This window comes from Cajanus cajan, chromosome 1 (genome assembly GCF_000230855.2).
Source record: "Cajanus cajan strain Asha chromosome 1, NIPB_CcT2T_4, whole genome shotgun sequence".
Lineage (NCBI taxonomy): Eukaryota > Viridiplantae > Streptophyta > Magnoliopsida > Fabales > Fabaceae > Cajanus > Cajanus cajan.
The window spans coordinates 49,505,740-49,528,076 of NC_138517.1; the positions used below are offsets into that span (position 1 = coordinate 49,505,740).

Sequence of the window (22,337 nt, forward strand, 5' to 3'; positions counted from 1 at the left end):
CACAATAGAAACACCAACATTTTCACGTTCGACGTAATTATAATTACACCCAACGCTAAATGCAAACAGAGAGCACCATGTCTCTCTCACGTCTGGCATCAAGGAGTCATGCCCGAGCTAAGGCAGAATAAAAACCCCCCAAAGTGGTCAAGCTTGGCGTTATACACAAATACCTTCCAATGAATTCAATTATTTATCAGATAATCAATTTTACCAAATAATACAATAAACACATTCACAATTTAATATAGAACCTAATTAGATCGTCAATTTCAGCTTCAAAACAGGAATAGAAAAATTTTAGGAATTTAGGGATTTCTCCCACTACCCATTTTCTCTTGTAATCCCACACGTGAATCACTCATTTCTCTCCCCTATACCTTATTGTGTCTATAAAAGAATTCAATGCAACTTTAGACAATTCCAAGCATTTCTCCTCAAAGCTCCTTCTTTCTCTTCCTTATTACTCTCTCAGTCCTTTAGAATGCAAAATGAGGCTAGATGAGTTAACTCTGCTTAACTCTCACTAGTGGAAAATTAGGATACTACGTCACCCATTTTACGTCGGATATAAAAACACCCGACGTAATAAAAATGCGGTGACATGTAGCGTAATTTTGTTGAATTATTTACGTCGGCCCTAATTGGGTCCGACGTAAATTTTAACATCTACGTCGGACCCAATTAGGGCCGACGTAAATAACCCACAGAACCTGTTAAAAGGTGAGCGCGCACTAGCTAAATTTCAAAATCTTCATGGTTTTTCCTTCTCCCGCGCCTCCTCCTTCATGGCGTTCATCTGCACCTTCTTCTGTTTCTTCTTCGCGTGGTCATGGGCTTTTCTGGGAGGTTCTATGAGGTAGCATCTTCCATCAAGTTTGTGTTTTCTGGGATGTTTTTTTCGTAATAATGTTTGTGTTGCATTTCGAGTTTTTGAAGCTGGAGAAGGAGAAGGAAGTGACTAAGTTCGGGTTTGGAGAACGCACTCCTGGGTCTATCTTGGAGAACGGCCCGTTCTGCTTGGAGAACGGCCCGTTCTGCTTGGAGAACGACCCCTTCTGCTTGCAGAACGACCTGTGCTCCATGGAAAACGGGCCGTTCTCCAAGCAGAACGGGCCGTTCTGCTGCACTTGTTTTTATTTTATTTTATTTTATTTTATTTTATTTTTTTATGACTTTTTACGTCAGACCTTGGCATGTCCGACGTAAATTTGCGTCGGTTTTCACGCCCCGACGTAAATTTACGTCTCCCGCTTCTACGTCGGAAGTTTTTCTGACGTAAAACCTCTAAAATAACCGACGTAAAATGTGTATTGTGTACTAGTGTCCTCTCTTAAAAGTCCACTGAACTGCATCAACCTGACCCATTTCCTTTCTCCCAGTAAATTAAATTAAATTAATAATATAATAAAATAATTTTCCAGTTATAAAAATAAATAATACTTCTAACTATAATATACTAATATTAATAATATTATTATTAAAAAAAAAAGACGTTACAACTCTTAAATGCTTCTTGTAATAGTAGCATATCTGTATCTATATATTATCACAAAGAGATTGCACCAATAAAAGTACATAAGATGAATTTAAAAGGCAAAGAACATTCCGAGAACCAAACATATATCCAAATCAGCCATAATCCAGTGAAGTAATGTTTGTTTATTTAAGGCTAAATTGTAATTTTTTTATTTATATTTTTGCCAATTTATAATTTTAGTATTTTTTATTTTAAATAGAGATATTTAGTTATTTAATTTTAAAAATATAAAATTTGATTTTTTTTTATCAAATTGATATTCATTAATTATTGAGTTTTAACATTTACTTATACTTAAGTGATTAACATTTAATAATATGACATTTTGAGATAAAATAAACTACAAAAAATTATGTAAATCAACTCATGTATATTAATCATGAATCTCTATCTTACATTTAAAGTTTTAATAAATACAGTTGAATTAATAATTTATTAGTTTAATACTTGATCTATTGAGTTAGTATCCCGATTAGTTTAATGACCAATCCTGTTTTTAAAATATTGATTTAATTATAAGGAGACTGATCTAATGTCTCTGATACTGCAAAAGTTTTCTTAAGCGTAAATTATAAGAAAGAGTATTGAAGAAAAAGTTTTCTCTTGTACTTTAAATTTGTCTTTCTATGACAACCCTTTACAATGGAGACAATGCCAACATGCAACACCTTCACTTTGTGTTCATTCCTTTCATGGCACTAGGTCACATGTTTCTTCTGGTTGACATGGCCATGTTAATGGCACAACACGACGTGAAGGTGACCATTGTCACCACACCCCTCAACGCCCTCCAATTAATTGTCAACATTGATAAAGAGATCCAATACGGCTCACCCATTCATTTTTTTTTGTCAGTGAAAAATTATAGTAAAAAAAATTATTTTATTTTTAAGTTATAAAATACATAATTGTAACAATTAAGATAATTACAATGAATATATCTCTAGTGTAAAATTGTAATTTTACATCGTATGTCTACATTGGTTGTCACACAACTTATATTAAAAACGATACGGTCATTCTTTTAAAAAATTTTGAAGACTTTTTATATCAGTAATCACATAACCGATGTAACCTTTCTACATTATTTCTAGTTTGAACTGGTGTAAAATACTACTAGAAATGATGTATAATATATGGTAATCTATAATGATTTAAACTATAATATGCCCTCACGCTTTTCTTGGCATTTGCAATCTTCTTTTACCTCGATCTTTGGCTGATTGACCAGTTTGGGGCACTTCTCCAAATTATTTACTTAAATGGGACTGTTTTCAAGTTATTTACACTTTTGGGGTTCTTTACAAAGTGTCACTATGGGCCATAGCGACACTAGTGTCACGTGTCCTTTTTTTTAATTTTCAGAAGTCATGAACGCCATATTGTAAAAGTCCTCACAGCCGGTAGCGTCCCCAACAAAGTCGCTATAGCCTTTAGCGACGCAATACGGCTTCAATAAAGTCGCTGTAGGCTACAGTTCCACCAAGTAAATATTTTTTTAAAATAAAATTTACTTAAAATTTTCGTATATAACATTTTTGAACAAATGTAATTAATTATAAACTTTATGTATAGTGTATAGTATAAATATAATTTAAAAAACAATATATAATTTTAGCAACACAAATTATTTATATAAATCGAAAATACCATTTAAAAAATAAAGAAAAACCAAGTCGCTATGTCCTGAGCGCCACAACGTCGCTACAGGCCATAACGACTCTAATATTAAAAAAACAAAATTTTCAAAATATAAAATATAAATTAGTAAATAAACTAAGTGAAGGTAAAAAATTGTTAAAATAACGCAGAAGATAAATCATAAAATCAAAGAAAAATTATTTGCAAGAAAAAATTGTAAAAAAATATGGAATAAATAAAATTTAAAAAAAAAACTATGTCGCTATGGCCTATAGCACCACAAGGTCGCTACAGGCCATAGCGACTCTACTTTTCTAAAAAAAAAAACAAATTTTAAAAAATATAAAATATAAACAAAAAAATAAACTAAAGTTTTAAAAATATATTAGAATAACGTGGAACAAAAATCATAAAATTGAAAAAAAAATATTACTAGAAAAAATTGTAAAATAAAAATAGAGTAAATAAATTAGAAAAAAAATAAAGAAAAAGCTATGTCACTATGGCCTATAGCGCCAGAAGGTCGCTATAGGCCATAGCAACTCTGGTATTCTAAAAAAAAAACAAATTTTGAAAAATATAATATATTAATAAAGTTAAGTTAAAAAATATTGAAATAACACATAAGAAAAATAACAGAATTGTAAAAAAAAAATTATTAAGAAAAAATTGTTAAAAAAAAGGATGAAATTAAATAAATTAAAAATTGAATAAAACCAATGTCGCTATGGCCTATAGCTCCACCAAATCGCTATAGGCTATAGCGACACCTTCTTCTCAAGTGAAATAAATGCAGGTGTGCCACGTGTTGCATTTACCGTGCATGCAGCCAATAGGAGGGCGCCATGTGTCATGGTAATTGTAAAAATAAAATAAAATAAACCTATATATATAACCCATTTACCCAACGAATGGTCCCCCTCCCCCAAAAATCTTCATGTTGTGTTTGGATAAATCATTTCTAAAATTTAAGGAATTTCAAATTGTAACAGCTCATTTTTCGTGGGCCAAAGGCCCAATTCGTGGCTCAGAACGGGCTGTTTCAATTTTGAAACGGGCCGTTCTGGAATAGTGAGTATGGCCAAAATTGTAGAAGCAGAACGGGCCGTTCTGATGGGAGAACGGGCCGTTCTGCTGGGTTTGAGAACGGGCCGTTCTGGTTTGGGGGCCGTTCCAGTTGAAAAATTTACGTAGGTTTGAAGGGCCCAGAACGGGCCGTTCCGACTTTGGAACGGGCCGTAGTGGTAGGTAGGCGAAAAATCCTATAAATAGGCCTCAAATCCTCTCATTTCTACACACCTCTCATTCTCACTCTCTCTTCTCTTCTGTTCTCTCTTTCGTTCCTCTTCTTCTCTCTGAAGACCAAGAGGAACTCAGAGGATGAAGTTCTGCTCCAGTTTTAGTTCCGATCCTTGTTTAAGGAAAAAGAGGAGGAGGTTCTGCCCGAGTTCCTATTTATCCAGGTACGGGGGAAAAGGAGATTATTTATATGTAGAGTTACATGAGGAAATTGGGTAGAGGAAGAGCCCTTAGGGTTATGAATAATTTTATAATTATTTCTGTTTGGAGAATTAATTATCTTATGTGATTCTATATATATTTAGGATTACGAATATATGTTTAACTTGTAAAAAATGATGCTCTGGGAGAGAGAATGAAATTATAGAAAAGTGCCTGTAAGTTAGGTTGTGAAAAATTGGATGATTTCTGTTTGAGAAATTGAGGATCCCATTAGATTCTGTATGTGTTGAGGATTATAGATATGCTAATAATTTGTAAGAATGATGATCTGAGAGGGAGAACGAAATTGTAGAAAAGTGTCTGTGAGTTAAGTTTTGGAACAATTGGGGATTTTACTGTTTACGTTAAAATTATATTAAATTGATAATTCTGTTGTTTGTTATATTAGTTTATGAATGTTATTGTTATATTATTTGATGATCTAGATGATGAATTACTTGAGGGGTATGTGAATCACCATTTTGTGTGGATTGTGTGTGTATTGTGGAATTGAGATGTGGATGTGGATGTGGATGTGGATGTGGATGTGGATGTAGATGTGGATGTGGATGTGGATGTGAATGTGAATGTGAATGAGATGTGATTGTGGTTCTTCACACCTATGACCAGGGGTGAGCACGGCCCGAGATTGTTACATGAGTATCGTGACCTTGGTTAACATGTCAGGGGTGAGCACGACCCTAGGTTAGGGATAACGTGACCTTGGCACAGTGTTATATCAGGGGTGAGGACGGCTCTTGATTGTTACATGAGTATCGTGACCTTGGTTAACATGTCAGGGGTGAGCACGGCCCTGGAATAGGGATAACGTGACCTTGGCACAGTGTTATATCAAGGGTGAGCACGGCTCTGGATTGTTACGTGGGTATCGTGACCTTGGTTAACATGTCAAGGGTGAGCACGACCCTGTGATAGGGATAACGTGACCTTGGCACAGTGTTATATCAGGGGTGAACACGGCCTGAGATTATTAAATGGGTAGCGTGACCTTGGCATAGTGTGAAGTGCAAGATTTGTGATGATTGGTGTGATTGAGAATTATGACGTGATGACGATGCATGATTGATTGAAATATGATATGTTAAAATATTTATGAATATCAAGTTATAATGAGATAATATGTTGTGTTTTCTTGTGTGCTATATATATAGATGTTTTCTTTTCTCACCGTGCGATTTGTGGATATTTTAGGTGAGGAAGATCCGGCTACGAGTGGCATCTAGAATGCTAAAGGTTGAGTTGTGGGTATGCTCTGATATTGTGACATCGGGGCAGGGGATTTTCTTTAGGACATAGATTGTTATATGGAATTAGAATTGTAAATATTATTTTTGAAAATCATTTGTAAACTCTCACGTTTCATTTTTATTGTGGTGGTTATTGAAGAATAATTTTGAAGATTCTCATGTGAACCCTTTTACCGAAACTGAAAATTGTTTTTGTTAGGTTTTCATTATTACAATATATGTGTTGGGGTAGTAAGGGTGTCACATTTAGTGGTATCAGAGCAGGTCGATCCAATCGGCCGTGAGTTATGAGTCTACTATGCTTGTTTGGTAGATGAGTAATGTGATGATTTGATTGTAACTTATTGATGTGCTAATGTGATGATTGATTTTGTTTATTTATTTGTGTGCATTGTGTTCTTAGGATTTATCTGGAAGACATGATATAGCTTAGTTGATGATTACTTATTGGTTTTGATACTTCTTACTTATGTAAGAAGTAGTGGTTAAATAGTATCGCTCGTGTTGCGAACACATGTGCCAGTAATAGTGAACGAAGCCTTGTGCTAGCCAACTAGAACTTTAGATGTCAGTGATACATTGATTTGTCGAGTGTACTAAGAGTTTGCGATTGGTGGGGTTTCTGACATCTATAGTTGTAGCGGTTGAATCTAAGGTGATTGTCTCCTTGGTGAGAGATTGAAATGACGGTAATTCCCTTGAGTGTTAGTACTGGAATGTTAACTATTTATGATTTAGGTAGCATGTGAGTTCTTTTCATTGAGGATAGTAGTGAGAGACTTGAATGAGAAATTGAGGTGTGAGTTTGGAAAGAGTCGAGGTAGTTTGTGGCATACACTATTGTTGTTTGGTGTAGAAGATATTTTCACTACAGTTTTGTTGTGCCAGTATGAGTATCGTATTGACAGCATTAGATTTTGTGGTCTTCATGAAAGTTGTGGCTTTGGATATTATCTTTCCAATGAAACTGGAATAACATAAAACGGAGGTCTAGAACTTCAGTTATAACTGCTTTGGTGATCAGAAGTTTAGTTGTAAGAGCGGAATACATTTGTGGTGATTTTTTTGAACTTTTAGCTAAGAAAATGATCTTTTGGGAATCTTATGTTTTCATAAAAGTTGTAGCTTATTTTCTTAGCTTTCTTTTGAGATAGGTTTGAAATCATTTGGATGAATATAACTCTATGTGTCAGGTAGATATATGTTGTTATGAATGTTTTTGAGATTTTAGGCATAACAAGGTTAAAAATGGATTTGGTGATTTTTGAGGTTTGGTCATTGAAAGGTTGATTAAAATGATATGATTGGTTCATGGTGTAAACGATGATCAATTCATTCATGCTTAGGGATGGTATATGTGAAGAAGGTATTCTAACATGATTTGATATGCAAGTATGTGACCTTATGGATCAATTAGTGGATGTTTGTGTGTTAATGAGATTGACCTTAGGATGTAATATCATCATATTAGAGTTAAGTATGAAGATATATCCAATATAGATTTAGACTAGATTATCTAAGTATGAATTTGGATTGTATGAGGTGAGTATTTTAGGCCATGAAATTTCTTGCGGAGGTATAACGTAGATCTACCGAAGTTGTGTTTAAAGTGAAAGATATCTGAGTCAATTAGTATAATTATGAGTTTATTGGAGAGTTTATAGGAAAATTATTTAGTAAATTTTTAAGATAGTTGTTTATGGTTTAAACTGCCCTCACTACGGGAATCACTTTTGCATTCTTTCCTCTGGTTATTAAGATGTTTCAGTCCACCAGGTTGTCTCTTGCCTACCCTTGTAATCAGCAGTAGTTCGAAAGGTTAATCTATATCAGGAATTCCTAGACCTATGTTTATTTTTAACTACCCAAAGTATTTCGTCGCTTACTCCTCTGGGTCGCTTACTATCACCTTTGACTGGATTGACTAGGAAAAGAGTTGCCTTTGTATGGGATAACAAATGCGAAGGTAGTTTTCAAACTCTTTAGGAAAGATTGACTAGTGTTAATACTACTAGATTTTAATAAGACTTTTGTGATATATAGTTATGCTTCTAAAGATAGGTTTGGGAGGAGTGTTGTGGCAAGAAGGAAAGGTAGTAGGTTATGATTCATGAGAGGAATTTTCTTATCCATGACCTTGAGTTAGCAGCTTTAATATTTATACTAAGATTTGGAGACACTACGTATATGATTCTAAGCTTGAGATATTTATTGATCGTTAGAGCCTTAATTATCTGTTGACTGAAGGAGTTAATTACGTGACAAAAGAGATAGTTGGAATTTCTTAAGGAATAAGATTTTGATCTTATTTATTATTTGGCTAAAGCCATTGTGGTGATCGATGTTTTGTGTAGGAAACCTTTATATTTATCTTCCCTTATGATTAGAGAGATGAATCTTTTTGGCTCAAATTAGAGACTTAAGTTTGGCTTATAAGGTTATCCTTAGTAGTGTGAGGCTAAGTATGACTTGAGTAAAGAATGGATTGTTGAAGGAAATTAGAGAAGCATAATTTTGGTGACAAGATATGATGCTATGGGATAAGGAGATGAATAAGAGTATGACTTGGGTGTAGATGAACTGGTGAAATTAGAGATCTGATATGTATACCTAGTGAACTTACGCTTAGGTGCTTAATCTTTAAAGATGATCATGGAAGTAAAACCAATATTGTGGCAGATGCCTTGATTATGATGACCTCTAGTACATCATTTATGATGATTTAAGGGTTGGATTTGATTGAAGAATTTTAAGACTTATGCTTGGTGTATGAGATTATCCTTAGGAGCATTGAATTGATTGTGTTGAAAGTGACTAGTGAATTAATGGATGAGATTAGAGAAGCCTAGGAGTCAGATCCTTTCTTAGGGAACCAAGTGGAGAAGATTGGTGGAAGTATAGATAACCATTTATGAGTAGAAATTGACGTTGTTTTGAGGTACAAGAACAAACTTGGGTGCATAGTAACCTTGAATTAAGGAAGATAATTTTAGAGGAAGGACATAACAATACTCTTAATATATATATATATTTAGGAGCTAATGAGATGTATCGGGACCTTAGGAGGATGTATCTGAATAGCGCAGCGGATGTGAAGTGACCTAAGGTGAAGAAAGGAGTAGAGAAATTGTATACTTGTGTTTAGTATGCTATAAGTCTTTAGGAATTTTGTATCACTCAGACGTCCCATTTTGGAAGTGAGATAATGAGTGGATAGGCCTTAATTGTAGGTTTGTCTGAGATGCTTAAGAGGTTGATTCTATTTGTGTTTTAGTGGATAGACTCGCCAAGTTTACATGTCTTACCCTTAGAAATCCTTTGATAAAATTGATAGAGTTGTATATCAGTAAGGTAGTGAGGTTGCATAAGGATTAGAAAGTAAGAAGAGAGAAGTCTACCATTACAAAAATTTCGGGGACGAAATTTCTTAAAGGAGGCGAGTATTGTAACAGCCCATTTTTCGTGGGCCTAAGGCCCAATTCGTGGCCCAGAACGGGCCATTTCAATTTTGAAACGGGCCGTTCTGGAATAGTGAGTATGGCCAAAATTGTAGAAGCAGAACGGACCGTTCTGATGGGAGAACGGGCCGTTCTGGTTTGGAGAACGGGCCGTTCTGGAAACAGAACGGGCCGTTCTGCTGGGTTTGAGAACGGGCCGTTCTGCTGGGTTTGAGAACGGGCCGTTCTGCTGGGTTTGAGAACGGGCCGTTCTGGTTTGGGAACGGGCCGTTCCAGTTGAAAAATTTACGTAGGTTTGAAGGGCCCAGAATGGGCCATTCCGACTTTGGAACGGGCCGTAGTGGTAGGTGGGCGAAAAATCCTATAAATAGGCCTCAAATCCTCTCATTTCTACACACCTCTCATTCTCACTCTCTCTTCTCTTCTATTCTCTCTTTCGTTCCTCTTCTTCTCTCTGAAGACCAAGAGGAACTCAGAGGATGAGGTTCTGCTCCAGTTTTAGTTCCGATCCTTGTTTAAGGAAAAAGAGGAGGAGGTTCTGCCCGAGTTCCTATTTATCCAGGTACGGGGGAAAAGGAGATTATTTATATGTAGAGTTACATGAGGAAATTGGGTAGAGGAAGAGCCCTTAGGGTTATGAATAATTTTATAATTATTTCTGTTTGGAGAATTAATTATCTTATGTGATTCTATATATATTTAGGATTACGAATATATGTTTAACTTGTAAAAAATGATGCTCTGGGAGAGAGAACGAAATTATAGAAAAGTGCCTGTAAGTTAGGTTGTGAAAAATTGGATGATTTCTGTTTGAGAAATTGAGGATCCCATTAGATTCTGTATGTGTTGAGGATTATAGATATGCTAATAATTTGTAAGAATGATGATCTGAGAGGGAGAACGAAATTGTAGAAAAGTGCCTGTGAGTTAAGTTTTGGAACAATTAGGGATTTTACTGTTTACGTTAAAATTATATTAAATTGATAATTCTGTTGTTTGTTATATTAGTTTATGAATGTTATTGTTATATTATTTGATGATCTAGATGATGAATTACTTGAGGGGTATGTGAATCACCATTTTGTGTGGATTGTGTGTGTATTGTGGAATTGAGATGTGGATGTGGATGTGGATGTGGATGTGGATGTGGATGTAGATGTGGATGTGAATGTGAATGTGAATGTGAATGAGATGTGATTGTGGTTCTTCACACCTATGACCAGGGGTGAGCACGGCCCGAGATTGTTACATGAGTATCGTGACCTTGGTTAACATGTCAGGGGTGAGCACGGCCCTAGGTTAGGGATAACGTGACCTTGGCACAGTGTTATATCAGGGGTGAGCACGGCTCTGGATTGTTACATGAGTATCGTGACCTTGGTTAACATGTCAGGGGTGAGCACGGCCCTGGAGTAGGGATAACGTGACCTTGGCACAGTGTTATATCAGGGGTGAGCACGGCTCTGGATTGTTACGTGGGTATCGTGACCTTGGTTAACATATCAAGGGTGAGCACGGCCCTGTGATAGGGATAACGTGACCTTGGCACAGTGTTATATCAGGGGTGAGCACGGCCTAAGATTGTTAAATGGGTAGCGTGACCTTGACATAGTGTGAAGTGCAAGATTTGTGATGATTGGTATGATTGAGAATTATGATGTGATGACGATGCATGATTGATTGAAATACGATATGTTGAAATATTTATGAATATCAAGTTATAATGAGATAATATGTTGTGTTTTCTTGTGTGCTATATATATAGATGTTTTCTTTTCTCACCGTGCGATTTGTGGATATTTTAGGTGAGGAAGATCCGGCTACGAGTGACATCTAGAATGCTAAAGGTTGAGTTGTGGGTATGCTCTGATATTGTGACATCGGGGCAGAGAATTTTCTTTAGGACATAGATTGTTATATGGAATTAGAATTGTAAATATTATTTTTGAAAATCATTTGTAAACTCTCACGTTTCATGTTTATTGTGGTGGTTATTGAATAATAATTTTGAAGATTCTCATGTGAACCCTTTTACCGAAACTGAAAATTGTTTTTGTTAAGTTTTCATTATTACAATATATGTGTTGGGGTAGTAAGGGTGTCACACAAATTCTTAGAATTTGAATTACTCTCAATTGAATTCCCTTCTTTTTTCAAATATTTTGTTTGGATAGAGCATTTTTCAATATCTTATATTTCAATTATCTTGTTTGGATAAAGTATTTCAAATTCTACTAAGTAAAATTTCATTTTTAAATATTTATTAAAGAATTAAAGTTTTAATATTAAATTTTATTAAAATATATTTAATAATTGGAAATTAATTTTAATATTAGAAAATTTTAATTAATTCAAAAATAGTATTAGACATTATATTTAATCAATTTTTTCTTTATAAATTTAATAAATATTTTAAATTCACAACATATTTAAAAACTTCAAAACACCATTAACATATGTAAAACAATTAATACACATTGATTCACGATATGAAATAAGTCCATTTTAAACTAAGAAAAAAATAATAAGAATCTCTAACTTTGAGTATAGGTGGTTCAAACTCATAATATCTTGTACAAATTTAAACCAAACACTAATGGAATTTCAAATGTATTTTATGTCCATATTAAAAAAAAATAAAAAATAAAAGATAGTTTGTCGAAGATATCAAGATCACAACTTCAAGTCCAAAGATTTTCACCTCCTCATAGAAACAAAGCCTACAAAATAATAAAAACAAATAACAATTATAATAAGACCAAGGATCAAAACTCAAATAACAAGATTTTTTTTTTTTTATTATCACACTTTAAATTTACACAAGTATATAATATATGATAAGCTACAATAATATGTTAAGCATGAGTTTAGTCTAAAAACAATGAAGAGCCACATGGAAAGTGGTGCAAAACTTAAACATGAAATAATGGTTTAGATTAGTTTACAGATTGGATTTAGAAAATCATGAAAAAGTTAGAAAGTTAACTTCCAAAAATCAATCAAATTAATTAAAATTAATAAGACAAGTAAGTCAGGCCATTCCGCTACATGCATGCGAGATAAACATCAAAGATTTTAATACAAAAATATCAAAGATTGGCACACAAGATGAAGAAGAACAAAAGCCTTGTCCTGTTAAATGAAATCATTAACATAAATCACATCAGGCCATTCCGCTACATGCATGCAAGATAAACATGACAATAATTCATAATTTGGCAATTGTATAGACACGGGAAGAGAAAGAGCATATAATGATTTTATTTAATTAAAGAATCAAAAAGCAACCAACATCAATTTGCAGCAGAGATACAAGTTGGGGAAAAAAGATGAAGCTGCCCAAGGTGACAACTTATAATAACTCTCCTCTGCCTTAAAAAATACCTATCATGAACCTATTTTTGTATAGCAGAAATATAGAATACCTTCGATAATTCTGCTGCAAAATCTGCCCCAAGTAAATTTTTGGCTATATCAGGTGAAATCACCCTACCAAACCATATAATGCACCGGAAGCCATCATCATATATATAAAGGCCCCTAGAGTCTAAGCTCTCTCCAGTCAAAGGTAACCTTCTTTCAACACTTTTTAAGTCATCAGCCGGTACAGATGCCTGGAACAAAAGGAAATAATTCATGCATCTGAAAGTTTAACCATATTATTGGTAAGTTTCAGGCAATGCAATGTATACCTTCGGTAGATAAAAGTCTTTACAAAATATGGAATTCTATATGCAGTTTTTAGTCTGCATATATGCTAATTATTAACTGTTCTATAAAACATAATTAAACAAATATAAAGTTCAAGTAGAAGTCCACCTGATAAATGCAGCACAAATGATCTAATCAATTGTCTCTAGAATTGCAGTAACGAATCCACTACAGTTTAGATGATTGAAATTTGACCTGACAAAAAAATAACTCTAATCTCAATCTTCATTGATAAGGTAAGGAAGCTCTACAGCTCCAACTCTGTTCCTACTAGCATATATAGCAGAAAAATAATATTAATCCTTCCTTATACAATATTCAATGCTGTAATTTAACCATTGTTTATTTGCTTAAACATAAATGTAATAATTGTGAGCATCTAATATGCCATGTATTCCACCGAAATAATCTTGGTATAGATTTAATTATTGAACATGAATATAGAGATTTCTGTAAATGCAATTTGTTTAGTGAAATGTGGTCTACCACTTGCGGTCACTGTTCAATAATAGTAATATCTATATATATAGAACATTTATAAACCTAAATCAATAGCAAATTCAACAATGATTTCAATAAAAATTCAAATGGAACCCTAATTTGAAAGAGAGAAAAAAGGAACCTGAGTAAAGGGAGAAATCAAGAATACCGCGCAAGAGAGAGAAAGCAAGGATCATAAGCGAGAGGGAAAGCAAAGATCATGAGTAAGAGAATCGCAAGAAAGTGAGCTTAGATCACGAGAATCACAAGAAAGGAACAATGCGAGAGAAGAGCGTCACGAGAGAGAGACTCCAAGCATCACGAGAGCGAGTGAGCATGAGCATTGTGTGCGAGAGAGTGAGAGGGTGTCAGCCAGAGTGTGAGAGCGTGTGCGTTCGCGAATGACCGAGCGTGAGTGGAGAAATTCAAATTCTCCACTTTTTTACGGGATTTCAAATTCTACAAATTTAGTTAATTAAAATACTTCATAAAAATGACAGGATTTGAATTTCTTTCTAAATCATTTATCCAAACAAATCATTTAATCATGAAGTATTTAAAATTCTTTAAATAAATGAATTACTCCAAAAAATTACCCTATCCAAACACACTATCAGGTAATTTTTCGTTTCCAGTTTTAATTTTTTGTATAATTGTTATTATTTAGTTTATTTTGTTTATAACGTTTATATATGTATAATATTATAGGTTATTGATGTGTTATTGTATTATCTACAGGTAATTTTTTTTACGTATTTTTAATTTTTAATTTTTTGCAATTATTTTAAAGTCGTTATGGGGTATATCATTTTATTTAATGAATTTAATAAGTAATTTAATTTAATTTCTAAGGTAATTTTTCGTTTCCAGTTTTAATTTTTTGTATAATTGTTATTATTTAGTTTATTTTATTTATAACGTTTATATATTTATAATATTATAGGTTATTGCTGTGTTATTGTATTATCTGCAGGTAATTTTTTTTTTATGTATTTTTAATTTTTAATTTTTTGCAATTATTTTAAAGTCGCTATGGGGTATATCATTTTATTTAATGAATTTAATAAGTAATTTAATTTAATTTCTAAGTTTTTTAATTTTTTTCTGTGCAATTTAGTTATATTTATATTTTATTTTAGGGTTGTTAGTGTTATATTCGAATGTTTTATATCCGTTTATTTAAAATTTTTAATGTTTAAATTTTTTTTAATTTTAATATTTAAATGATAATTGTTATTATTTTAGAATTATAAAATTATATTTGCTTTAAAATCGTAAGTATTTTTATAAAAACAAATTATGTAATCTGTCCCAGTTAAATTTAATTCTATAAAATTAATCATTAAAAAATTGGATATAAATTTAATTGTTAAAATAATTTAGTTGATAAAGTTATATTCCCTAAAAAAAATCGTAAATAAATTTAAGAAAATTAATTTTATAATTTATGTCAGTTGAATTTAATTTTTTTATAATTGTTATTATTTAGTTTATTTTGTTTATAACGTTTTTATATTTATATTATTTCAGGTTATTGTTGTGTTTTTGTAATATCTTCAGGTAATTTTTATTGACGTGCTTTTTATTTTTTATTTTGTGCAATTATTTTAAAGTCGTTATGGACTATATCATTTTATTTAATTAATTTAATAAGTAATTTAATTTAGTTTCTAAATTTTAGAATTTTATTCTTTGCATTTTAGTTATAATTAAATTTTATTTTAGGGTTGTTAGTGTTATAAAATTATATTTGTTTAAAAATAGTAAGTCTGTTTATAAAAATAATTTATATAATCTGTGACAGTTAAATTTAATTAATTAAAATTAATCATAAAAAAATTGGATATAAAATTGGATTTAAATTTGATTGTTAAAATAATTTAGTTTATAAAGTTATATTTCCTAAAAAATGGTAAATAAATTTAATTGTTAAAATAATGTAGTTTTATTTTTTTAGTGTTATATTCCATTTTTTTATATGAGTTTTTTTTATTTATAATTTTTAATGTTTTAAAAATATTGTTAACATAGTAATTATTTCCTAAAAAATCGTATAAAAAATTATGAAATTAAATTTTAGAATTTATCTCAGTTTAATTTAATTATTTAAAATCATATATAAAAACTTTTTCGACTCAACCACATAAAAACTTTGATGCATTCTCATTGCATTTTGCTTTACTACATTTTTAACCGCATCTTTATTCTTAAACTTCAACCCCACATATAAATCTTGGCCAATTGACCAAGTATTACGCAGATCCATCCCTGGGATATCTTCTTCATCTGGATGATTCCAATTGATGTTAGTGTAGTGGGGCAAATTACCCCAAAATTGACTTTCACCTATTTTAATAATAATGAATTTAGTAATTTCAATAAAATCAATTTCAACAATTTTTTTTAAACAAATAACAAATTATTGACAAATTTAATTTTCAGATGTTACCTTCAGTAGATGGATAAATTGAAATTGGTTCAACCATTGGATTATTAATAATAACATCCGGCTCCACTTCATTATCAGATGGTTCACAATCATCAATTTCATCTTCATTGGATTCATCAATGATTTCATATGATAATGAAACATGATAGTCTTCATCTGCTTCGTCATCTTCATCTTCGTCTCTTATGATCAAAGGTGATCGTTCAATTGACAAATTTTCTAATGAAAAAGTTGAAGGTTCTTACATACATATTTCAACATATAATTCCATTATTGGCATCACATTCTGGCTCTGAAATGCTTCTATCATGCATTGTACATCATCATCGTCACTCAATTCCAATGAAGAATATATGTTGTTATCATCTTGTGAAACTAAAAATCTGTAACTTACAGATAATATCACTTGATTTGACTTAAGACCAAATTTGTTGTGAATCCTTCTCTTTAATAAATCCAAAGTTATACCTCGTTTAATATACATTCTTTTTCTTGGTCCATCAAATGTTACACCTTGAAAACCTTCATACATCTTTCCAGTGTAAATATAAGCAATAATTTGATCCATAATATCTGCAAAAAAAAAAAATTAATTAGTACAAATAGCTACAATTTATATTTTAACAATAACAAAATTTTACTCACAAATTTCAATCAGAGCAAAACGTAACTGGTAGAAGGGATATATATATATGATTTCAAATGTGAACAAAACGTAAGTGACACGAGGGGTATATATACTGCAATAGTCGCTTTGGGCCATAGCGACATTGCTATGGGCCATAGCGACATCATTTTTTTTATAATAAAAATTTTATACTTATTTCTGTGTATGTTTTTTTTTTCAATTAATTCAAATAAATCTTAAAAACATGAAAATTTATTAAATATGAAACACTGAAAAAAAATTAATGAAATATATATTATAAATAATTTATATAATATAAGTAAATAATTTTTCTAAAAAACAAAAAAACATAAGGTCGCTATAGCCTATAGCGACATTGTGTCGCTATAAGCCATAGTGCCACTCTCTTAACTATTTAAATATATAAAAAGAAAGAAAATAAATTGAACCATAAATATATAAAATAAAATTTATATTAAACAAATATATAAATAAAAAAATTACAGAAAAATAAAATAAAATGTAAATATTTATAAAATAAAAATAAAACAAAAAAGGTGTTGCTGCCCGTAGCGACACCAATTTTTAATTTTTTTTTATTATTTTTTTAATTACTTATTTTTTGCCCAGTTTTTTTTAAATTAACATGTAAAAAAAATATTAATAGACTTAAACAATAAATTTTCTTTAAACTACACAATTAATTATTTTTAATTAAATTTATTAACAAATTACTGAAAATATATATTTAATTATATTAAAAAAAATACTGAAAATATAAATTTAATTAAATTGTTTATTTCTGTACTTATTTAATTAAAAATATAAAAATTAAGTTTTTACAATGAAATGTTAATATTTAAAAAATAAATAATATACAAAAATGGTGTCGCTGCCCATAGCGACACCTATTTTTTCAGTTTTTTTGTTTTTATTTTATTTACTTATTTTTTCCCAGTTTTTTTAAATTTAACATATAATAATATAAATTTATTTAAATTATTTAATTTGTGTATTTTTAATTAAAAATATAAAAATGAAAATTTAAAAATAAAACGTCAACATTTGCAAAAAAAAATTATACAAAATACTTGGCACTATGGCCCATAGCGCCTCTTTTAAAAAATTCATATAATTTAATTTTAAAATACATTTTTTAAAAAACTTAATTTTATTTTTATAAATATATAATAAATAACTCAGTTTATTATTTTTATTTTATATTTCTATTATTTTCATTTTTTTTTCTTACACAGTGTCGCTATGAGCTACATTGCTTTTGTTAGTCCATCAAGTGTGCTGGCCCAGCCTATAGCGACACTAGTGTGGCTCATTCCAACCCAACCTAAACAAAAAAAAAAATGCCACGTGTCATGGGTGTCACTATGGGTCATGACACTGTTGTAAATAGTCTCAAAGGTGTAATTAGTTACAGAACAGTCCCATTTGAGTAAAATATTTTTAAAAGAACCCCAATATGATTAATCAGCCTCGATCTCTAGCTCTTTCCATGTGCTTCCACGTGCTCCAACGTTTGACTTCGTCTTTCTGGCTTGGCGTGCTCCTTTGCCTTCTTTGTTTTTACTTTCTTGCTCGGGTGTGCTCCTATTTTGTTGCATTTTCACATTTTCTTTTCATTTTTGTTTGATTGCATTCCTGTGGTGTTATTGGGATGAATGTGTTTATGGAATGAATATGTTGTGTTTTGTTTTTGCCATCCATGTCAGGTGGCTGTAGAAATGTTCCAAAAACATTTGGTTTGATTAGTTTTTATTTTTTTATTTTTTTTATTATGGTTGTTAATTATTTGATAAAAGCCATATAATAAAGAAACTAATTTTCGATTAATTTATTCGTTAGTTTTGTATTAGACAAATAAAAATTAGAGTAAGTTAGTTTTTGTGGATTAGCATTAGACTCTAAGTTAGTATAATGAAATAAGTTTAGTTAGACTAATTAATTAGACTGATTAGTTAGCGTAGTAATTAATTTGTTTACTCTATTAATTAATTATAGACTAAGTGAGTGAGTGTTAGTTAAGTGGGGCGTGTAAGTGCTATAAACTTTCTTAGTGCTGTGTTAATTCTCATAAATAAATAAAAAGTGTAGTTTAGTACTAAGTTAAGTTAGTTTAACTATAAGTTAGTTTAGACTTTTACTAAATTAATTAAGATTCCTTTTACTTTGTTAATTAAATTAAATTATTACAATTTAATATTTTGATTCTTATTATAAGATATAATTTAAAAAAATTTATAAGCACATTACAATTTCTATAAAGTATTAATTTTCGTTTTAATTTTATACTCCTGATTGTGAAAATATATTTTTCTTTTTTATTCCTCAAACTCCCCGATTATCATTTATTATTCTTATTAGTATTTATAATTTCATCACCTCTTATAAAAATTAATGACAAGTAAGGAGGGTAAAATCAATAAATTATAATTTTGCTTTATATAATAAGTTTAGGGTTTGAGATATAGGATAAAATCATATCAAGTATATAATAAATTAATGTGAGATATTTATATTTTAGTTTTATTTGCTTGCATAAATATTTCCTTAGGTCTTTAATTTTTATTCTTTTCATTACATATTTTTCTTTTAGTGGAACCTCTAACGTTGTAGGTGTTTTTCATGTGTGTAAGAGCTATAATGTTGATATTTAGGCCAAAATAAACCTCTTTGTAAATCTCAGACCTTAAAGAAGATCATGAGAGCATAACTGGTATGGGAATGGCATGAATCCGCACGCTCGTGTAGACGGGTCTGTTTTCAAGCTTTTACATTTATTTTATTTTATCTTATTTATACGTACTTGAATTCCTAGGTTTTAAATAGTGATCAGAATCAGAAAGGCTCAAAAGCCATCAAGTCGTTTATATTTTGAGACTTTCTCTTTTTGGGTTTGTTTACGACTTTTTATTTTTTTTAATATACCATTTTTTTTAATTATTTAAATAACCTAAACTCAAATATATTTACCTAAATATACCACTTAGATTTTTAAGTGAGAAATTGTTTATTGAGTAACCGATTTCTCAAAGGGATTTTTACAAATTTTTGAAAAATTCCTATGAGAAATCGGTTACCCAGTAACCGATTTCTCAATGGGCCATTTTTTTTTTTCGTTTTCTGTTTTGTGTTTTTTTATTTTTTTTTTATTTTTGAATTATTTGTTCCAGATTTGTTATTTTTTTTAGTTTTTTAGTTTAAAATATTTAGATTTAAAAAAAATAATGAAATTTTAAAAAATTAATTTAGTTATTCTTTTTATTTTAGATTATAAAAATGTATTTAAAATAAAATTTAAAGAATAAAATTGAATAAAATTAATTTTAAATAGAATATTTAAAAATAAAAATATTATGATAAATGACAACTTTAGATAAAAATAACATTAATTGAGATGAACAACTTGAAATAAAAACAAAATACAACAATAAAATAGGAGATCGAATAAAAAAGAACAACAACAGAATTACAATCCAATAAATTACAATCCAACTTTAATGATGTCTATGCCCACTCGTTCCACACCTCGGAGGTTGTCGGTTCTTTGTTGGGTTTCGACGACCAATGCATGGTTGTTGTAGTTCAACCTGGTCCTCGTCATGTTCTATATTAACAGTATCAGTGACTGGATTTGACGAACCACTTCCATCGACCTCAGAGTGATAAGACGAAAATGAAGGGAAATTCATGCTTTGCATGTAATTATATGCACTTTGTAACATGTGTACGTCGACGCCGAAAAGATTGCTCATGAAGTCCCTTGTTGGAGTTGTTGTTGATGGTGGTGTGTACATGAATTGTTCATGGTGCGTATGAAATGATGGATAAGACTGGGGATGTTGTTCCACACTATAAGGTGGGTGATTATCTCCAGCCATTGGGAATGTTGTTGCAGTTGTTGTTGGGAGTTGCGTACTAGAAGTGGATGCATGAGATGAAAAATACTGGCTACAAAGAAATAATTTAGAATTAGCACAAAACCATTGTAAATACTCCGGAGTGTGTTGGAGAGGCCCCTGAAGTGGTTCCCCAAAAATAACATGTTTGCGTCTGTCTTTCCAAATGGAAATCCAGTCTGCATGTTGTTCAGCCCAGTTGGTGTCGCTATGTCCTCTCATGTCTATTTCGTGCATTTTATCAAGATTATGAGCTTCATTGGGGATTGGTGTCCATAAGCCAAATTGCAATTGGACTCTATCAATTTGATGCCAGACTACAACTACAAATGAAGTTAAAGCAGTATTTTGGACAAGGCCACTATACAACCAACAAGGTGAGATGATTCATCATTATGTTCAATTCCATAGAGTATTTTGGACATTTAAACCTTGTATCGATGTGTTCAAATACTGCAAACCCATTGTTCAAGTTGATGGCACATTCTTGTATGGTAAATACAAAGGAACTCTCCTTGTGGCCGTGGCTCAAGACGGTAACAACAAAATCTTTGCAATTTTCTTTGCAATTGTTGAGGGTGAAACAGCAGAAGCATGGTTTTTCTTTCTACATTATCTCAAAAGACATGTTTGCCCTCAAGATGGCCTTTGCTTAATTTCGGGCAGGCACGAGTCTATCCAAAATGCCTACGCTAGACAAGGCAGTGGTTGGACACTCGAGAATTCAGTGCATGTGTTCTGTATTCGCCATATAGATCAAAACTTCATGAGGCATTTCAATAATACAGAACAAAAAAAATTAATCATCAATATGGGTATGTACTTAGCATCATTAATTACTTTAATTTGTTTCACCATATTTCAACATTACTAAATTGTTCATTTTTTCCTAATCTGATTTCACAGCTTATGGGATGACTGAGCCAAGATTCAATTACTACTACAACACGCTAAGGAGCGAACTAGAAATCGAAGGTGTAATTGAATGGCTCAACACCATACCAAAAGAACAATGGACTCTTGCATGGGACGGTGGCCGACGATGGGGACACATGACTACCAACTTGGCTGAGGCAATTAACTCCATTCTTAAAAAAACAAGAAATTTGCCAATTTCTGCAATCATCATGTCGACTTATAAGAGATGTAATTCCTTATTCATCCAAAGGGGGAAGGAAGTCGATGCTAAACTTAGGGTTGGCCAAGTTTATACGGAAATAATGAATATGGCCATGAAAGATGCAGAATCAAAGGCTAATAGTCATCATGTCCTCGAATTTGATCATCACAGTACACGTTTTCTGGTGCAAGAGACCATTAACCCAAGGGAAACACAACCTACTAGAACTTTCACGGTTAGACTACATGACAACTGGTATGACTGTGGAAATTTCCAAAAGCTATACATGCCATGCTCCCATGTTGTTGCTGCATATAAGCATGTTCACCACGATTATAAATCTTACATAGATCCGGTATACACATTACAATATATTTCAAATATGTATAACGAATTATTTGGTGAACTGCCTAATGAATCTTATTGGCCGGATTGTGAAGAATCACAAATCATACCAAATCCGGAAAAGATTAGAAATAAAAAAGGTCGTCCAAAGTCATCCAGAATACGCACTGAAATAGATATGGTTGAATTAGGACAACCAAGAAGATGTTCTCTCTGCAGAAATGTAGGTCACTCAAAGAAGAAATGTCCTTATCGTCATGAAAGTTCAAGTCACCAAGCTTAA

The 22,337-nt window shown here is 31.4% G+C and overlaps 1 protein-coding gene across 1 annotated transcript; it reads left to right on the top strand.

The window, feature by feature from the left end:
• Window positions 1-20,971: 20,971 nt before the first annotated feature.
• On the top strand, window positions 20,972-22,337 carry LOC145954728 (uncharacterized). Its single transcript, XM_083069420.1, has 2 exons — window positions 20,972-21,404; window positions 21,496-22,337. Exons 1-2 carry the CDS (start codon window positions 20,972-20,974, stop codon window positions 22,335-22,337), a joined length of 1,275 nt encoding a protein of 424 aa, XP_082925546.1.